Source organism: Nicotiana attenuata, unplaced genomic scaffold (genome assembly GCF_001879085.1).
Source record: "Nicotiana attenuata strain UT unplaced genomic scaffold, NIATTr2, whole genome shotgun sequence".
NCBI lineage: Eukaryota > Viridiplantae > Streptophyta > Magnoliopsida > Solanales > Solanaceae > Nicotiana > Nicotiana attenuata.
In genome coordinates this window covers 92,678-114,622 of record NW_017673197.1, presented here as the reverse complement: position 1 = coordinate 114,622, position 21,945 = coordinate 92,678, and the positions used below count along the sequence as shown (strand labels likewise).

The window sequence follows — 21,945 nt, the reverse complement described above, 5'->3', positions numbered from 1 at the left end:
GTTTGGAGAATCAACTACCAGGACACCCTCAAGTCCTTCTTGCTCCTGTAACAGTGATAATTGTAGCGATGCTGGCATTTTCGAGTGCAATATTTGCTTTTATTTAGCGCAGGACCCGATTGTTACTCTTTGCATAGAGTGAATACAAGAATCATTCTCATATTTAAGGAATATTTTTTTATCATGCCTTAAGTATTTTTTTCCCTTATCTATATAAAAAAGAATTACGTACTAGGTGCCATCCATATAGCAGAAATCATGTTGCTTCTTAAAAAAGAAGAATAATGACTAAATTAAAACAAGAAGCTTGAATTGTAAGTTGGATATACATGTGTTTAGATGTTCCTTTTGCTGTTTAGAAATCACATTTATAGTCAATAACAGACAGCCTAAAAGCTATTGTGATTTTATTAGGATTGGCCACTGTGATGCAAAATAAATATTCTGCAGAAGTATTGTTGCTAAAGAAAGGAATTTACTAATGTTTAGATATCATGCCTATAAGATTGAAATTTATTTTTAGCTACAAACAATATAGGTTATTATGTTTCACTATGAAGTATTCGTGTGAGCCTATATATTCATGTTTAGAGACCCTGATTGTTGACTTTTAACTTCATAACTTATATATTATATATATTTATAAAAATCACTGCTTCTAAATATTTATTTGAAGAGAGTAAATCTACTTTATACTCTTGCAATATTTAGGAAAATTATTCTGTTTAACCAGTGCAATTTGGAGTTCATAATTATAAGCCTAGCTTTCAGCTTTATACAATTAAGTGTTAAAATAAATGATGAATTTTTTTGTTAGTACTGTAACTTTAAAACCTTTGTTAGAAGGATATGAAACGTATGCTAGAAGGAAAGTGTTGAAAATATATTTGGACTTATCTGAGCTCTAAAATTTGCTCCTCGTAAAATCGAAGTGTTTATATATGAATTGCATTCATTTTGCTAAGCCAAAAGTTTAAGCTTCAATAGTGCTCAATTTTCATAGTAAGTGCAGTACTTTGAAGCTTTGAATAATTTTGAAAAATATGACGAATGAGGCAAAGAAATTTTTATTTATACTTTAGTTTTAGTGGCTTAAAATTTCCATATTTAGAGAAGTGCTTCTATCGAGGATGACAAAAAATAGTCGGTAGGGGTAAAGCTTATTTTTCTTTAAAAAAGTAGTTGGGAGTATTTTTTAGTAGTTACACTTTTTTTTGGTAGGTTATACATTATTTTATACATATTTTCTCTACTGACTATTTCTCATTGGTATTAGTAGTACTTGATGCTATTCTGTTGAGAGATTGTGATTGGGTGAGACTAGCATGATAAGCTCGAGTGCAATAAGAGGATGATGGAGTTGAGCTACGGTTTTATTGATTCTCTCAAGACTTGGTCGATGATTTGTCCACAAGAAAATCGAGAAATAATGCAATTTTTTTTGGTTGATTATTACTTGATTTCTTAAGAAAATGGGAATACCCTATTTTGGATCTCAAGCATACTTTCAAGGATGACTTTTTCAAGCTATTTTTTGGTCATTATATTTGTCATTGCATAGGTTTTATTTGCTACATGCGGGACTACTTTGAAGGATGAAAAACGATCAAGATTAAAGAAACTATGCGGTTTGTGTTGGAGATGCTTAAAATAGAATTTTGTTCGAGTTGGGCGCCTTGATGAAGCTTCGTTTGGGATTGGAACTGAAATTAGATTTAACGGAAATTTTGTTGTTGCCCATTTTAAGTCATGAACCTATCGTGCTTAACGACCTACTTTTACCCTTTTAAGGCCTTAGTAAGGTTGAGCTGCTTTTTGGATTGAGACCCTTTATGGGGAACATAGGAATGCTCTTTTTTTTAAATATATTATTTATATTGAATTTCTTTTAAATTTGAGGCAAGTTTTATACTTGACCTTTACATGAGTACGTAAGATGAAAGTTCATCTATTTATTTTTTTATTTAATTCTTTTGAATGTGGTCGGTAAATTTAGTCTATAATATACGTCGGTTTCTATTATCTCTCACCGCGCTATTTTTATTTGCAATGATCCGCGCATCGCGCGGGTACGTATGCTAGTTTATTATATAAAAAGGTAGGGTAACTGATAAAATAAAATAATTTAATAATAATAAAGGGTGAGATAAGAGAAAAAGATAAGATAACGATGCAACCACACCAAATCGGTCGTTATATGAAGTGGCACATTTCATCGTTACGTAACGACGAATTTAACGATACGATACAAAAAAATTTAAGTAACAACCAAAACAAACGTCGTATTTAAAGTGACAATACGATACGATACAATAGGTAACGACCATCCAAACAAGCTGTAAACTATCATGTTTTTGTCAGTTATCTACTTAAACTATCTGGTGTCCCCAAACCCCCCACCCCCTAACTATATACACCAATATATTTTAAATTCCTCGTCGATTTTTTAGTGGTGAGTGCGATACACCCTTCTATTTACTCAGCCTAATCTGATATATCAATGTAATTAAAAATTTAAATAATAATAAAAAATAATTAAATGGTTAAATGTTTGGGGGATTAAAAACTCAAAGGAAGAGGATGAAGGGATAAACACATGGTCATTTGTAAAAAAAAAAAATTCTCTTCTATCTCCTCCGATAATGGCTACACCATGTCTCAAACGTGATTTTTACCATTAAACTTCGATTAAACCTTGGATTTTTCGCAATAACCTTCGTTTTCAGTGGGAATTATAGTTTAATACGAGATTTGGAAAAAAGAAAATTAGGGTTTGGTTGATAGAAGAAGACCTAAATGAAGAAGAAAGATAATTTTTGAAGAAACAAGCAAGAGAAGAAAAAAAATTCGATGAAACCCATAAAAATAAAGGAAGAAGAAAGATAAAAAAAATAAAATAAAGAAGAAGGCTAGAATACAAAGAAAATGGAGGAAAAATAAAATATTAAATTTTTTAAAGAGGGTAACATAATTAACCATTAGAAATGGCCAATTGGGGCCATTTTTATGTATAATTTCATCTCTCACGCGCCTTTTGGCGAGTTACCTTACATATTTCATTAAGAAATCGACGAGGATTTTTTTAATATATAGGGGATATAGTTAAGGGGGAGTTTTGGGGACACCAAATAAATTAAGTTTGTAACTGACAAAAACATAATAATTTAAGGAATTTTAGGGTATTTACTCTTTAGTTAACATTTAAAATTACCCTGAAAAAGTCAAGCTTCCTTAACGAGCAAGGGCCCCTAAAAAAAAAAGGGACACTTTGTTAAATGTGGAGGTACGGATAGACCAAAATTTTTATAATTGTTATAAAATAATAAAAGAATAAGAACAATATTGCAGAGAAAAGTAGAGAGAGAATTCTTATTGATTTGGGATGAATTATAATGGAATAGAACCCTCTATTTATAGGGAGAGGTTGACTTAGCCACCAAGTAATAAACCCTAGAATCTCTCTAAATATGGACATTCACCATAAATAGAATTCTATTTATAACACTCCCCCTGAATGTCTATTCAACAGATAATGTGCCTCGTTAAAACCTTAACTAAAAGAAAACCCAATGGGAAAAATTCTAGAAAAGGAAAAAGAGTACACATGTTTAGAAATGCGCCTATTGGTTGCCTCGTTAAAAACCTTGCAAGGAAAACCCAGTGGGACAAAACCTTGTAAGGGAAAAAGAGTGCAACACGCATTAACTCCCCCTGATGAGAGCATCAATTCACATCCTTGAGCCTTCGCATCCCGATCTTGTACACTAGCTTCTTGAAGGTTGACGTTGGTAGAGATTTTGTGAACAAATCAACCATATTATCACTTGAACGAATCTGTTGCACATTAATATCACAATTCATTTGAAGATCATGTGTGAAAAATAACTTTGGTGAAATGTGCTTTGTCCTATCTCCTTTTATGAATCCTCCCTTCAATTGAGCTATGCATGTTGCATTATCTTCATACAAAATTGTGGGTAGTTTGTCACATTTCACACCACATTTGTCTCGAATAAGATGTATTATAGACCTCAACCACACACATTCACGATTTGCTTCATGAATAGCAATTATCTCAGCATGATTAGATGAAGTAGCCACAATTGATTGCTTAGTCGATCGCCAAGATATGGCAGTGCCTCCACAGGTAAATACATAACCTGTTTGAGACCGAGCCTTGTGTGGGTCAGATAAATACCCAGCATCAGCATAACCAACAAGATCGGGACTGCAATTGTTGCCATAAAATAAGCCCATATCGGTAGTCCCTTTTAGATACCGCAATATGTGTTTGATTCCATTCCAATGTCTCCTTGTGGGAGCAGAGCTATATCTTGCTAAGACATTAACAGAAAAAGTTATGTCAGGCCTTGTAGTATTAGCAAGATACATTAGTGCACCAATTGCACTAAGATATGGTACTTCAGGACCAAGTAGCTCTTCATTCTCTTCTTGAGGTCGGAATGGATCCTTATTCACATCAAGTGATCGAACAACCATCGGAGTACTTAATGGATGTGCTCCATCCATGTAAAACCGTTTCAATACCTTTTCTATGTAGGTAGATTGATGAACAAAATTCCGTTTGCCAAATGTTCAATTTGCAACCAAGACATAATTTTGCTTTTCTGAGATCTTTCATCTCGAATTCCTCTTTAAATAATCAATTGCCTTTTGAGTTCTATGGAGTTCCAATAAGGTTTATGTCATCAACATATACGGCAAGTACAACAAATTCCGATGTTGTTTTCTTTATAAAAACACATGGGCAAATGGCATCATTTATATAGCCTTCCTTTAATAAATACTCACTAAGACGATTATACCACATTCGTCCTGATTGCTTTAGACCATACAAAGATCTTTGCAATTTGATTGAAAACATTTCCCGGGACTTTGAATTATGTGCGTTTGGCATTTTAAATCCATCGGGAATTTTCATGTATATCTCATTATCAAGTGAGCCATAAAGGTAGGCGGTAACCACATCCATTAAATGCATGTCAAGCTTTTCATGGACAGCAAAACTAATGAGATAACGGAACGTTATAGCATCCATAACGGGTGAATATGTCTCTTCATAATCGACACCAGGCCTTTGTGAAAATCCTTGTGCAACAAGGCGTGCCTTATATCTTTGTACCTCGTTTTTCTCATTTCTCTTGCGTACAAAGACCCATTTATAGCCAACAGGCTTAACACCATTAGGTGTTTGGACTACAGGCCCAAAAACTTCACGTTTCGCAAGTGAATTCAACTCTGATTGGATTGCTTCTTGCCATTTTGGCCAATCAAGTCTTTGTCGACATTCTCCAACAGATTGAGGTTCAAGATCCTCACTTTCTTGCATAATGCTAGATGCAACATTATATGCAAAGACATAATCCACCACTATATCCACTCGATTCAAATTTTTTCAATATCGATTGGATTTATTGATAGTTCCTTATTTTCTTGAGTCTCGGGCTCAGTGGATTCCTCATGAATCTCAGAATTTATTAAATTGTGGATTTCTTCATGAGATTCTTTCGTAGTGTCATTTTGATCATTTGTTTTCCTTTTTCTAGGATTTCGATCTTTGGAACCTAATGGTCTGCCACGTTTAAGGCGTGCTTTTGACTCATTAGCTATGACACTAGAAGATTGTCCAATAGGGACATCAATACGGATTGGAACATTCTCCGCAGGGATATGTGATTTTGTTATCCTTTTCATATCCGTAAATGCATCTGGCATTTGATTTGCTATTCTCTGCAAATGAATAATCTTTTGCACCTCTTTTTCACAAATTGAGGCACGTGGATCAAGATGAGATAATGATGGATTTTTCCACAAAATTTCCCGTTTGGTTTCACCAACTTCTCCCCCTAATTTTGGGAAAAAGTGTCTCATCGAATCGACAATCTGCAAATCGTGCAGTAAACAAATCCCCCGTCAATGTTTCGAGGTAGCGAATAATGGAGGGCGATTCAAAACCAACATATATTCCTAACCTTCTTTGTGGACCCATTTTGGTGCGATGTGGTGGTGCTACAGGCACATATACCGCGCATCCAAAAATTCTTAAATGGGATATATTAGGTTCATGACCCAAAACTAATTGCAACGGGGAATATTTATGATAATTTGTCGGCCTGAGACGAACTACCATTGCTGCATGCAAAATGGCGTGACCCCAAACAGAAGTGGGTAACCTCGTTTTCATGAGTAACGGTCTTGCTATCAATTGCAGACGTTTAATTAAAGACTCCGCAAGGCCATTTTGAGTGTGAACATGAGCTACAGGATGTTCCACTTTTATCCCAATTGATAAGCAATAATCATTAAATGCTTGGGATGAAAACTCAGCAGCATTATCAAGTCTAATAGACTTAATTGGATTATCGGGAAATTGTGCCCGTAATCGAATTATTTGTGCCATTAATTTTGCAAACGCGAGGTTGCGAGATGACAATAGGCACACATGGGACCATCTAGAAGATGCGTCTATTAAGACCATAAAATATCTAAACGACCCACTAGGTGGGTGAATAGGTCCACAAATGTCCTCTTGTATACGTTCCAAAAACGCAGGAGACTCAATTCCAACCTTTGTTAGTGATGGTCTAATAATTAACTTGCCTTGATAACAAGAAGTGCAAGAAAATTTATCATTTAAAAGAATCTTTAAATTCTTTAATGGATGCCCATTTGAGTTTTCTATAATTCGTCTCATCATAATTGATCCAGGGTGTCCCAATTGATCATGCCAAAGTACAAAAGTATTGGAATCGGTAACCTTTTGGTTTACAATAGAATGTGCCTCAATTGCACTAATTCTTGTCCAATACAGGCCACAAGACAAAGATGGGAACTTCTCAATAGCCCTTTTCTGGCCAGAGACATTTTTGGTAATGATGAGATATTCAAGATTATTCTCATCTATTGTCTCAATATGATATCCATTTCGACGGATATCTTTAAAACTCAACAAGTTCCTCTTGGACTTGGAGGAGAACATTGCATTCTCTATGATAAGTATTGTTCCCTTAGGCAGAGTTATAGTAGCTCTTCCAGAGCCTTCAATTAAATTACTACTACCAGAAATTGTAGTAACATCTGCCTTACACATACTTAAATGAGAGAAATATTTCTTCTCTTTGAATATTGTATGTGTCGTACATGAATCAATTAAACAAATATTTTTACAATTGAACTTTGATCCAAGTTTACCTGGAGAGATATCGACATTTGTTTGATCCATTGAATAAAGACTGTTGCACGTTTTCTAATCTTGATTCACAGTTGAAAAGTCTTCTAAGTCTTGATCAATTGTTTGCTAATTCTTCTCTAAGAGGTAAGTGAAGACAACGAACACTACTGACTTACATACACAATTTTTCAGCATAGGCGCAACTGGATATTGAAAACATAAAACATGTTTCTTAATCTTCTTGAGACGGTAGAGTCTCGTGCTGATAACGTGCTATAAAATAATAAAAGAATAAGAACAATATTGCAGAGAAAAGTAGAGAGAGAATTCTTATTGGTTTGGGATGAATTACAATGGAATAGAACCCTCTATTTATAGGGAGAGATTGACTTAGCCACCAAGTAATAAACCCTAGAATCTCTCTAAATATGGACATTCACCATAAATATAATTCTATTTATAACAATAATCGGAATTTTATATAGTCACATATAAACCTGATGAAGTAGCTAAACTATGATTCTTTACAACTGCAAGAAGTGATTCGATTTCTATGCGAGAGATATAAAATACTGTTCATTTGTTTCTTTCTTCGTAACACCTCTAACTTATTTTAACCCAAAAAAGAAAAAAAAAAAACTCTAACTTGACATCTAATTACAATTTACTTCCATCGAGTTAAGAGTGTTTGAATTCCACTTCGACAGTAACAACTAACATCTAACAGATTACTTCTAAGTTAAATTCCTCGTAAAATTCACAGTTTACTCACAATTTTCTCTATTGTAAGATGAATTTCTTCTAATGTTATTCGCGAACAAAACAATCGTTACTCTCTCATCCTAATTTAATTTTTATTCTTTACTTCTAATTAACTAATTTTCAGTCAAATGGTATATCAACAATTATTCTTTTTCAGAATATATACAATTTGTTATAATCGTAGTGTATACTGTCGAAACCGGGTCCGTCCATTGTATGACCAGCCGAGGTTGAAACGTGACAGGTCAAAGCTCGAGCCCGGGTTATATCGAACCAAGGCGCAAAGTTAAATCGTTGAGCACGTGACTCCAGGACCGAACAAGATCGAGGGAACTTTGTCGACCCAAATAACGGAAGGCCGAAATATCCGTGATCGGTTGGAGATCACGGCAGAAATCTCATCACGTATCAAGGAGAGGCCAGTCAATTAGCAAATCATGAGATTGGTTACCTTTTATAGAATTGTATCAAGAGTCCCTACTATATAAAGGGAGGTTTAATCATTTGCAAAACACATTGTAATACGCAGCAAAAAGTAATACACTGTTATTTCCAGCTCTTATCGTCTTGTTATTGTTAAGTACAGAGATTTGGAGGAGAAATGATAAAACTAAAATAAAGTTCATGAGCTGAGAGAAGCTTCGAGAGAAGCAGATATCTTGTATTATGTAAGAAAGAAAAATCTGTCTCTTTACAATAGGGAGAGTCACTTATAAATAGTGGGTCTTGACCCGGTGACCCAATTACAAACAAATACAACATGGGCCAATTCTAATTACAATAATGCCCAAATACAAAATCAGCCTTTATCTAGTACTCTAACAGCCCCCCTCAAGTTGGAGGGTGAAAGAACCCCCAACATGCGAAGATGAAAGTGATGAGCAGGCCTAGGAAGGGCCTTGGTAAGAATATCAGCTACTTGAGCATCGCTGGACACATGACCCAAACTAATCAGCCCATCACCAATCTTGCCTCTGACGAAATGATAGTCCAGCTCTATATGCTTAGTCCTCTCATGAAAGACTGGATTGCGGGCAATGTGCAAAGCAGCCTGGTTGTCACAATACAAAGGAATTGGAGAGGAAAAAGGAAGACCAAAATCAGATAGCAATCTTGAAAGCCTAGTAACCTCAGCAGCAGCTTTACTCATGGCCCTGTATTCAGCTTCAGCAGAAGAAAGAGAGACCACAGGCTGCTTCTTGGATTTCCGGCTCACCAAACAATCACCAAGAAACACACAAAAACCAGTGACAAACCTTCTACTATCAGCACAAGAAGCCCAATCACTATCACAATATACATTTAAGGAAAGATCAGGAGAGTCACTGAAGAACAGACCAAAGTCAGAAGTCCCTTTCAAATACCTCAAAAGACGCAAAGCAGCCTGCATATGAGGGACACAAGGAGTTTGCAAGAATTGGCTAAGATGTTGAACTGCAAAACTGATATCAGGCCTTGTGTGAGTTAAGAAATTCAACTTGCCCACCAAGCATCTATACTCTTCAGGCTTGGACAAGGGATCACCAATAGAAGCCTTTAATTTCTCATTGATAGCAAGGGGACAAACAACAGCAGAAGAAGCAAAAGAAGCAAATGACTCTAATAAGTCATGAATAAACTTCTTCTGATGAAGAAGTACCCCAGAATCACAATAGAGAACTTTAATTCCAAAAAGTAATTAAGAGAACCATGGTCCTTAATCCTGAATTGTTCATGCAGAAAACCCTTTAAGGAAGAAATCTCTGACAAGTCAGTCCTAGTAAGAATGATATCATCCACATACACAGCTAAAATGACCAAGGAAGAGCCAGAACCCCTAGTAAATAGGGAGTAGTCATTTAAAGAATGAGAATATCCTTTAGAACAAAGGGCTTGAGACAATTTAGCATACCATTATCTGGAAGCCTGTCTCAAACCGTAGAGGGACTCGAGTAGCTTGCAAACCAAAGGAGGAGAAGAAGAAGAGGAGGAAAGAACAGATAGACCAGGAGGCACCTTCATGAAAACCTCCTCATCAAAATCCCCATGTAAAAATGCATTATTAACATCAATTTGAAATAAAGGCCAGTGTTGTTTGATAGCCACAACAATCAAAGACTTCTCAGTAGACATTTTAACAAAAGGAGAAAAAGTTTCATGAAAATCAACCCCTTCAACCTGAGTATCACCCCTAACTACTAACCTGGTCTTATACCTCTCCAGACTCCCATCAGCTCTATATTTTACTTTGTATACCCATTTGCAGCCTACAGGCTTCTTACTAGGGGGTAACTCAATAATATCCCAAGTTCTATTAGCCTCCAAAGCCTCAAACTCCTTTCCCATAGCATTCTGCCACTCAGGGAAAGCAGCATCCTGAGAGTAAGTGTAAGGCTCAGGAATGTGGAGCTGTGAAGTGGTGGCATTGAAAGAAACAGACTCAGAACTAGAAGAAACAGGGACAGAAATAGAAGGAGGAAGGGTAGGACATACAAAATCCTGAAGATAAGTAGGAACAGTATGAGGCCTACTGTATCTCCTGAGTGGAGGAGGAGAAGAGGGAAGAACAGAAGGGGAAGAGGAGCTAGGGGAAGGTGAGGAAATGAGATTAGGGGAACTTGGGAAAGAAGGAGGAGTAGAGGATTGAGAAGAAGAAACAAGAACAGAATGAGATAAAGGAGAAGTTGAATCATCAGAAATGGCCAGGAATGAGAGGAGAGGGCAAGATAGGGGATGAAAGAGTAGAGGATTTGGAAAAAGGGAAAATGTGTTCATGGAAAGTCACATCTCTGGTGATGAAACAAGATTTAGTGGACAAATTGTAAAATTTATAACCCTTTTTGGCAAAAGGGTATCCAAGGAAAACACATGGGATAGACCTAGGATGAAATTTATCTCTATGGGGTTTGGGCACAGTTGAGTAGGAAAGACACCCAAAAGATCTAAGGTGAGTGTAGATAGGAGCCTTAACAAAAAGTAACTCATAAGGACTCTTGTGCTTAAGGAGAGGAGAAGGGAATCTATTTATCAGATAAGTGGCAGTAAGGAGACAATCACCCTAGAATTTGATAGGAAGATGAGATTGAAAAAAAAAAGAGCCCTGGCAGTCTCTAACAAATACCTATGTTTTCTTTCAACTACACCAATTTGTTGTGGAGTGTGAGGACAAGAGGTTTGATGAATGATCTCTTTTTCAGAAAAGAAAACAGAACCAGAGGAAGAGGATCCTACTTCTAAAGCATTATCACTTCTCACAGTCTGAACTCTAGTTGAAACTGTGTTTCAACCATAGAAATAAAAGCCTTTAACAAATCAAAAGCATTACTCTTTGCCCCCATCAGATGTGTCCAGGTAGCCCTAGTATAGTCATCTACTATTGTATGAAAGTACTTGGAACCAGAGTGAGTAGAAGTGGAGTAAGGACCCCAAGTATCTATGTGAATAAGTTGAAAAGAATCAGTAGACTGAATAGAACTATCAGAAAAAAGGGAGCCTAGTTTGTCTTGCTAAGGGGAAAATGGGACATGTGAAAGACTGCTTGGAAGACAATCCATTAGCAAGACCAGAAATAAGTTTCATTTTGGAAAAAGGAATGTGTCCAAGTCTATAATGCCAAACAACATCAGATTTATTCACTTTATTTGAATCAACCATGGTATTTACAGATGAATTGTCAACAACAGCATTACTAGACACTACAGGTGAAAAAGAAACAACAGAAGAACAAGAATTGACATTAACAGACTTAACAGGAGAAGTTATATGCTGAAACAACTTGTAAAGTCCATTGTCCAGTCTACCAAGCACCACTGGCTTCCTCACTGAAGGGCCCTGGAAAGTGCAAGCAGACTTGGTAAACCGTACAACATCATCACAATGAGACAAAAGTTTCTGGATAGATATGAGATTATGCTTGAAACTAGGGATGTAAAGAACATTATGAAGGATTAGATTAGGTAATAAAGCTAAAGAACCAACATTGGTAACCTTTACTTTGTACCCATTAGGGAGAGAGACGAGGTAGGGAACAGGAAGAGTAATTATGTCAAAAAGCAAACTCCTGATGGAACTTATATGATCAGTAGCTCCAGAGTCTATTATCCAAACAATGCCATTCACACTAGACAACATGCAAGCTCCATAAGAAACACCCTCATAAGGCATGAGCTTACCAGCAAAATTGGCAGAAGCCAACAGAGGTGGAGAATGTGGGGAAGCAGAGATTTGGGATTGTTGTAATAAGATCATCAGCTGGGAGTATTGATCCTTGGTAAGGCCAGGTATCACAGATGACTCCTCATGCTCAACTGGACCATCAGAACCACCAGGCACAGAGGAACCACCAGAGGATTCAAGCTCAACATGTGCAGCAGTTCTGCGAGGAGGAGGCCTTTTGTTGAACTTGAAATTGGGAGGATATCCATGCAACTTATAACATGTGTCAATAGAATGTCCAGGTTTCTTTCAGTATTTGCAGATAAGAGAAGTCCTGGGAGCCTCAAAAGAAACATTGGAGGGAAATGATGCTTAGAAATCCCAACATTGAAAGAAGCAGATTGTGTGGAGAATTGAGAGGCAGAAGACACCTGCCTCTGTTTCTCATCAGATAATAAGATGTTGTACACATTTCCAACAGATGGAAGTGGTTTCATCATTAGAATGTTGCTGCGAGTTCTCATGTAGGTATCATTCAGTCCCATAAGGAACTGATAAACCTTCTGCTCTTCATCCTCAACAACTTTACCCCACAAGTACAAACTCTAACCTTATAAGATGCTATCTCATCCCAAAGTTGTTTGATTTTGTTGAAATAAGAAGCTATGTCTTAAGACCCTTGAGATATATGTCCTAACTCTTTCTTTAGCTCAAAGACTCTAGCCCCATCAGCCTTACCATATCTCTCCTCTAATTTACACCAAATATCCTTATCATACTCAGAATACTCTGCGCTACGAGATATTTCTTTTGACATAGCATTAACCAACCATGAAACCACAAGATCACTACATCTTTGCCATTGGCGTGCCAGAGGAGAGCCAGGAGGTGGCTTTGTGGAGGTACCATTGATAAAATCAAGTTTATTACGAATGGAGAGAGCAACTAAGATGTTTCTCCTCCAGCTGCCATAGCAGGTTCCATCAAACGGACTAGAAACCAAAGAGGTTCCCAGTACATCTGATGGGTGCACATACAGTGGATGACACGGATGTGTAAAGTCATCCTCATGAAACACAGTACGAGGTGCAGTGGAGGAAAAAGAAGATGTAACAACAGGATTATCATTGGTCATTGAGAGGAAATATCACAACAAACAAAACAACAATCAACAAACTTATGAGATATGAAGAAGAAACTGATTTACCCCCCTTTTTTGCAACCGAAAAGAGAACGGCCTTTGTGAACAGAATTTCTGGCGGCGCAGCAAGATACCGACGAGGAAACCCTAGCTCGAGAAACGAAAAAGACGAATAGATCACCCAGGTCCGGTCAAAACATCCATAGTAACCTGAAATCCAACAGAAAGAAGCAATAATACGACGAAATTATCCGACGAAATTCCAACCAAAACCCTAATCCAGTGTAAAAGCAATCAAAACCAAAACTCGATGAAAATTGAAAAGGCTAACATCGATCGGAAGCGAGTGAGACTATCTACCTGAATCTACGCTCTGATACCATGTTAAGTATAGAGATTTGGAGGAGAAATGATAAAACTAAAATAAAGTTCATGAGCTGAGAGAAGCTTCGAGAGAAGCAGATATCTTGTATTGTGTAAGAATGAAAAATCTGTCTCTTTACAATAGGGAGAGTCACTTATAAATAATGGGCCTTGACCCGGTGACCCAATTACAAACAAATACAACATGAGCCAATTCTAATTACAATAATGGCCCAAATACAAAATCAGCCTTTATCTAGTACTCTAACAGTTATTTTGTTCTTACAGTTAAGGCATTTCTTGGTTCGAGGGTGATCAAACTCAAAGGCCAAGGCTGTTCAATTTGTGTGGTTTGCGTTTATTCTCTTATCATCAATTTCAATATTAATCTGTTTTCTTAATTTGTATCAAGTTATATCACGTACCCTTAAAATTGCGTATAAATTCAATTGTTCTTTGATTTTAAGGGTAAATAGTTTGGCCCCCATCGTGGGCTAAGGATAATAGTGATTACCTGATACAAACTTTCATAACACATACTATTTTACACTTGTTTTTTGGAGTATCTTTGATTCCAGGACCAAAATATCGAACTCTCAGTCAGCAGCCCTACACGTTGACAATCATTTCGGCCACCACGGCAAAAATGATAACATAGCACCAAGGAACGACATACCCCTGGTTGGCCTCGATGGAGTTTCGGTTGCAGATCCAATCGATGTCAGCTCACATATAGCCATCAACACAAATTTGGACGTCGATCCCAAGGGCATCGTCCATGGGGATGTTCGATCAGCCACTCAAAGCATACATCGCGGCGAAGATGGTGGGATCAACTTGCGGGTGATCTTAGAAATGTTGTAGGATCAACAAGCAGCGATAGCCCAGCTCCAAAACCAGAATCACTCACCGAGTAGGATCGAGCCCAAGCCGTCCCAAGAAGTTGTCCACAGGGTCGAATCGGTTTTAAGGAAATCGAGCGAGAAAGAATCGAAGACCAATCCTGCAATCATGAAGATGCTCGAAGAACTGACAAAATGAATTGAGTTGGGGGAGAAGAAAATTGAGGCAAACGACAAGAAGGTGGAAACTTACAACTCCAGGGACGATCAAATCCTGGGGGCACCGCCGATATTGAAGGGTCTGGATTCCAAAAAGTTCGTGCAAGAATATTTCCCCCCTAGCGCGGCTCCCAAGCTGATCCCCAAGAAGTTATACATGCCCGATATTCCTAAATACAATGGAACGACCGATCTAAACGAGCATGTCACCTCTTACATATGTGCTATCAAAGGGAATGATCTAGAGGATGACGAGATCGAATTTGTCTTGCTAAAGAAATTCGGAGAGACTCTGTCAAAGGAAGCTATGATATGGTACCACAAATTACCACCTAATTCTATTGACTCATTTGCTATGCTTGCAGATTCTTTCATAAAGGCACACGTTGGGGCCATCAAGGTTGAAACCAGGAAGTCGGACCTTTTAAAGGTAAGGCAGAAGGACAACGAAATGCTCAAAGAATTCGTGTCTCGATTCCAAATGGAATGGATGGACCTGCCACCGGGCGCTGATGATTGGGTTGTTCAAGGTTTCACCCAAGGACTCAATGTTCAAAGCTCAGTGGCTTTGCAGTAGTTGAAGCAGAATCTGATACAATACCTGGCTGTTACTTTGGCCGATGTGCATAATCGGTATCAATTGAAGATCAGGGTCGAAGACGATCAACTTAGGGATCCTTCTGGGACCGTTTATCCTATCAGACCCGTTGATAGAATCAAGAGGGATATTGACCGAGAACCGAGGTTGAACAGAGATCGATACCAGCCATATAAAGGAGATCGTAGGAGTAGAGGATCAGGGTGAATTTCTGTATGAAATGAAATAAGAAGTGATCGATGCCAGAGCTCTCGAGGGCTCATGAGCAAGAACGGCTTCGACAGGCCTATCAGACCTAAAGAAGCACCACGATTATCAGAATACAACTTTAATGTTGATGCAGCTGCCATTGTATCGGCTATCGGACGCATCAAAGATACCAAATGGCCTTGACCTTTACAAACTGATCCAGCCCAAAGAGATCCCAACCAAATGTGCAAATATCATGGCAACCATGGCCACAGAACGGAGGATTGTCGACAATTGAGTGAAGAAGTAGCCCAATTATTCAACAACGGGCACCTTCGGGAATTTCTGAGCGACCGAGCCAAGAATCATTTCAGAAACAGGGATTCCAATAAACAAAACGAGCAAGAAGAACCTCAACACATCATTTATATGATTATCGAAGGGGTCGATGTTCCTCAAGGTCTAAATTTAAAGCGCACCAAAGTATCAATCACGAGGGAGAAACGGACTCGAGATTTCACACCAGAAGGAACTTTATCTTTCAACAACGAGGATGCAAAAGGAATCATGCAACCCCATAATGATGCACTGATAATATCTGTACTCATAAATAAAACTCGAGTTAAACGTGTATTAATTGATCCAGGTAGCTCGGCCAACATCATTCGATCGAGGGTCGTAGAGCAACTCGGCCTACAGGACCAAATTGTGCCTGCGACCCGAGTGCTAAATGGATTCAACATGGCTTGCGAAACTACTAATGAAGAAATAACGTTACCGGTAAACATAGCCGGAACCACCCAGGAGACCAAGTTTTATGTGATCAAAGGGGACATAAGTTACAACGCCCTATTCGGGAGACCATGGATCCACAACATGAGGGTTGTGTCCTTGACCCTTCACCAGGTATTAAAATTCCCAACACCAGAAGGGATTAAAACGATCTACCGGGAGCAACCCGGCGCAAAGGAGATGTTTGCCGTTGATGAAGTAATTCCGATATCAACACTCTCATCGACAAAGGAGCCAGTTTCGAAAGCAAAACAGGAAGCCAAATAGCAATCACCAATTTTGGCCTCGACCCAACCGGACAAGCAGGGGACTAACGAAGATGATGATTACGGGGTTCCTCGATCCTTTATAGCCCCTAATGGTTCCGACGCTACCAAATCAATGGTTGAAAAGCTGGAGCGGGTCATACTGATCGAACATCTACCCGATCGAAAGGTGTTTCTCGGCACGAGGTTAACTCCCGAGCTCAGGAAAAAACTCATTCAATTTCTTATAGCAAACATGGATTGTTTTGCTTGGTCCCATCTCAACATGACAAGGATCTCAGCAGAGATCACTATTCACAAGCTAAGCCTGGACCCGAAATTCCATCCAGTGAAGTAGAAAAGGAGACCCCTTTCCAAGATCAAGCATGCTTTCATCAAGGACGAAGTAACTAAACTCTTTAAAATAGGGTCCATCCGGGAGGTCAAATAGCCGGAATGGTTAGCAAACGTAGTCGTAGTCCCTAAGAAAGGGAACAAACTGAGAATGTGTGTGAATTATAAAGTTTTAAATAAGGCATGCCTAAAAGGCTTTTTCCCTTTGCCTAATATCGATCGCATGATCAATGCCACAGCCGGCCACGAGATCCTCAGTTTTATCGATGCCTACTCCGGGTACAACCAAATACGGATGAACCCGGATGATCAAGAAAAAACCTCATTCATCACTAAGTATGGCACATACTGCTATAACGTAATGCCATTTGGATTAAAAAATGCCGGTACCACTTACCAACGCCTAGTAAACCGAATGTTCAAAGAACAAATAGGGAAATCCATGGAAGTTTACATTGACTATATGTTAGTTAAGTCCCTGCGAGCAGATGACCATTTAAAGCATTTGCAGGAAACCTTCAGTATATTGAAGAAGTAAAACAAGAAGCTGAATCCAGGAAAATGCGTGTTCGGAGTTAGATCAGGTAAATTTCTCGGGTTCATGGTGTCCAATCGAGGAATCGAGATCAACCCCGACAAGATCAAAGCTATCAAGGATATCACGGTAGTGCACAATGTGGAGGTCGTACAAAGGCTAATCGGGTGCATTGCCGCCTTGGGGAGATTCATATCGAGGTCCTCTGATAAGAGGCATCGATTTTTCTCGTTACTAAAGAAGAAAAACTACTTCACATGGACCCCGGAATGCCAACGGGCCTTGGAAGAACTTAAGCATATCTATCGAGCCCGCCACTTCTTCACACGCCGAGGGCAAACGAACGATTATACTTGTATTTGGTAGTATCAGAAATAGCGGTAAGTGGAGTCCTAGTTCGGGAAGAACATGGTACGCAATTTCCAATTTATTATATTAGCAGGACCTTAGGTGACGCCGAAACTAGATATCCTCACCTAGAAAATTGGGGCTCTCTTTACTAAGTGCCTCTAGGAAACTGAAACCATATTTTCAGTGCCATCCTATATGTGTTGTGATAACTTACCCATTATGAAATATAATGCATAAACCCGAACTCTCGGGGCGATTGGTCAAATGGGCCGTAGAAATCAGCTGGTACGATATCGAATATCAACCCCGGACAACCATTAAGTCTCAAATTTTGGCAAATTTCGTGGCCGACTTTATACCGGCCCTAATACCCGAAGTCAAAAGAGAGTTGTTGGTAAACTCGAGGATATCTTCGGGAATCTGGACCCTCTTTATAGATGGTACCTCGAACGCAAAGGGGTCCGAACTTGGCATCATACTGAAGCCACCCACATGCAATATAATTAGACAATCCATTATAACTGTGAAATTGACTAACAACGAGGCCGAATATAAGGCCATGATTGCAGGTCTCGAACTGGCAAAAAAGCTTGGGGGCGGAGGTGATCGAAGCTAAGTGTGACTCCTTCCTTGTGGTGAACCAAGTTAATGGAACGTTTGAAGTCAGAGAAGAACGAATGCAAAGGTACCTAGATAAGTTACAGGTAACATTATATCGGTTCAAAGAGTGGACTTTGCAGCACGTACCTCGAGATTAAAATAGTGAGGCCGATGCCCTTGCAAACTTAGGGTCGTCGATCGATGACGATAGCTCAACTTGAGGGCAATCGTACAACTCATGAGGTCGGTAGTAGAAGAAGGCCACGCCGAAATAAACTCCACAAGCTTAACCTGGGATTGGAGAAATAAATACATAAAGTATTTGAAGACCGGGAAACTTCCCTCAGATACAAAATAATCGAGGACCCCGCACAAAGGCAGCTCGATTCAGGTTGTTCAAGGACGGAACCTTGTTCAGAAGAATGTTCGATGGCCTGGTAGAAATATGTCTTGGACCGGGAGATACCAAGTATGTTCTGAGGGAAGTTCACGAGGGCACCTGCGGAAATCATTCAGGCACCAAATCATTGGTTCAAAATGTGATCAAAGCCGGCTATTCCTGGATCGACATGGAAAAAGATGAAAAGGAGTTCGTACGAAAATCTGACAAGTGCCAAAGATATGCTCTGCTGATTCACCAACCCAGGGAACTACTGCATTCGGTCTTGTCACCACGACCATTCATGAAGTGGGGAATGGACATCGTTGGCCCTCTTCCATGGGCACCGGGTAAGGCTCAATTTATCTTATTTATGACTGACTATTTTTCTTAGTGGGTTGAAGCCAGGCATAAGGGAAAGTCAGGGAGAAGGAAGTCATCGACTTCATTTGGGACCACATCATAAATCGGTTTAGGATGCCATCCGAAATTGTATGTGACAACGGGAAACAATTTATCGGCACCAAAGTGACCAGGTTTCTCGAAGATCATAAGATCAAAAGAATCTTATCGACACCTTATCACCCTAGTGAGAACGCACAAGCCGAATTGACCAACAAAACTATAATCCAAAACCTTAAGAAAAGGTTAACCGACGCCAAAGGAAAATAGAAGGAGATCCTGTCCGAAGTCCTTTGGGCATATCGCACGACCTCGAAGTCCAGTACCGGGGCTACTCCGTTCTCATTAGTTTATGGCGCCGAAGCTCTAATACCGGTCAAAGTCGGGGAGCCAAGTATCAGATTCCGATATGCAACAAAGGAATCAAATGACGAGGCCATGAATATAAACCTGGAGCTATTAGATGAAAGGCGTGAAACAGCCCTTGTTCGGTTGGCTGCTCAAAAGCAACGGATCGAGAGGTATTATAATTGAAGGGCGTACCTTCAATATTTCAATATTGAGGACTTAGCACTAAGGAAGGTCACACTAGACATCCGAAATCCGAATGAAGGAAAGTTGGGTCCGAACTGGGAAGGACCGTACAAAATTCTTGAGGTCACCGTGAAAGGATCCTATAAGCTCAGAACGATGAACTGGGAACAACTATTGAGCAATTGGAATGTAACTCACCTAATACAATATTACTTCTAAGGTATGACCCCATTCATTTTCTTTTATTTTTCGGACTAGCACTTGCATGCGATCGACAAGGAGCGGCACGAAGTTTTTAGGTCTGAAAGCACGCATTGCACTCTTTTTCTCTTGAACCGGTTTTGTCCCAAATGGGTTTTTTGGCAAGGTATTTAATGAGGTAAAAGTGTAACGTGCTAACATAGAATCAAGGGCCGATCACGAATTGGTGTCAAAGCTGGCATTAACAGTATCCGAGTTTCCTCTACAATCAACCTCGAATACTGGGGGCATCACCCTCGGATACCGACGTTAGCAAGGAAAGAAACTTCGTAGATGAAGGGTATCGATCAGTAGGATGTATTGTAAAGGCCAAACGGTCAAACGAACCATGCCCACATAGGTTGATCGAACCCTAACACAAAGAATGTATACATATGTTACTATCTTACACAATAATAAAGAGAAGTCTCTTCCTTGCATTCATCTTATGTTTTAAAAATTTCTTCTTTACATCCCTTAAAGAATTTCATACTTCCGACAAGGACCGCTTGTAACCGGAATTCAAATGATCACTCCCCTACTCGGGGACTGTCGTCCGAAAATAAACTCAGGCGGCCCAAGTCACTAGATCTCGGGGGCATAAGACCTATCAGGCAACAAATTTTAAAGGCCACGGCCATCTCCACTAGGAGACTGTTATCTTGGGCAAGACTAGATAACTCGGGAAAACAAGTCCACTGGGCGACTCCTGGACTAAAAGGCTACAACCATACCAACATGGCTCGAAGACGTCCGAGACTCGTAACAAAAGATAGGCCTTCAAAAAAGAAATTTTTTTCATAACCCTTTCTAAAGGCTACCCTCGGCAAGCTATAATCTGAATTACTTACTTTAGGAGAAAGTTTTCGGTAACACCGAACCCCCAAGATGCCTAAAAACAGAGTAAAAGGCAAGGTTTGTTTGAACTTCCGAACATAACCTAAGTTATTTTGTGCTAAGGCATTCCGGCCTTTGTGAATGCAAGTAATAAAGCAAAGGAAAAATTTGAAAGCCGAAAGGGAAAGAAAGCCTTATACATATATTTATCCAATAATCTTTTTACAAAGGCCAGAATGGCCCCAATACAAAAATCTACAATGGCCAAAACAGCCCCAAAAAGATGCAAAAAAAAACAAAAAATAAAAACATCTAAAGGCCTAAGTAGCCTGGTCCTCATCGGAGGCACCATCACCCTCGGGATCTTCCCCACCTTCGGACTCTCTTAAGCCCTCAGAGTCATTGTCATCCTCGGGATAAGCCAACCTTTTAGCCCCAGCTTCGAGCTCCTTGGCGTTCTCGATCTCAACCGGTAGGTTGAAACCTCGAGCATGGATTTCCTTATGGGCCTCCCTTAGAGATTGCCATTTAGCATGCTCGGTGATGTCTTTTGCTCGAACCTGAGCTGCCTCGACATCGGCCTTATAAATGGCCACCACCTCATCAACATTGGCCTTAATTACTTTTGCCTCCGATTTGGCCGCTTCAAGCTCCGTGGCCAAACTTTCTCGATCACAGATGGCCAAATTCAACTGGGACTGGAGCTCCTCGATCTTCTTTGCCTGTGCCAAGGACTTCTCCTTTATACCACGGAGATGGACTTCAGCCGAAGCCAGTTGGGCTCGGGCGGTCTCCTTTTCTGAGGCTAGGCAAACCATGTTCTTTTTCCATTCTTCGGCCTCAACCTTCACCGCATCTACCTCTTCCCGGAGTTTCCCGATCTTGTCAACCTTCTGTTAGACCTGCGGGTTCGGACCATTAGTCACCATGTCTGATTTGTCGTCACTAACTTCAAAAATTCTTCTTACCTGCTCAGCCAGGTCGGCATGCTCTTTCCGAGCTACCTCTAACTCAGCCCAGAGGCCCTTAGCCTCCCCTTCCCTTTGCTCACTAAGTAGTTTGTAAGCGTCTCTTTTCTCAGTGAGCCCTCGGACTTCGTTCTCAAATTGGGTCAGCTCCTCCCGAAAGCGAAGGAATGTTTCATGGTAGAGTACCGAAGCCTACAAACACAGGAAAAGGAGTTACAGTCATATACAAAATAATTTAAGTACATGCTAGAAATTATTAAAAGGTGTC

General features: G+C 39.5%; 1 protein-coding gene across 1 annotated transcript; it reads right to left on the bottom strand.

Moving 5' to 3' along the window:
• Positions 1–11,184: 11,184 nt before the first annotated feature.
• Positions 11,185–13,223, bottom strand: LOC109215706. Its single transcript, XM_019379820.1, has 4 exons — positions 12,827–13,223; positions 12,475–12,671; positions 11,458–12,361; positions 11,185–11,366 (listed from the first exon to the last, which is right to left on the bottom strand). Exons 1-4 carry the CDS (start codon positions 13,221–13,223, stop codon positions 11,185–11,187), a joined length of 1,680 nt encoding a protein of 559 aa, XP_019235365.1.
• Between the last annotated feature and the right edge of the window lie 8,722 nt (positions 13,224–21,945).

Excerpts from the sequence above, each read along its gene's own strand:
- LOC109215706 (XM_019379820.1), bottom strand. The coding sequence starts at position 13,223 with ATGACCAATGATAATCCTGTTGTTACATCTTCTTTTTCCTCCACTGCA. Across the intron at positions 12,672-12,826 it reads TAAATTAGAGGAGAGATATG|TTGTTGAGGATGAAGAGCAG; the intron begins GTAAGGCTGATG and ends TGTGGGGTAAAG. Across the intron at positions 11,367-11,457 it reads TTCCAAGCAGTCTTTCACAT|ATACTTGGGGTCCTTACTCC; the intron begins GTCCCATTTTCC and ends TTATTCACATAG.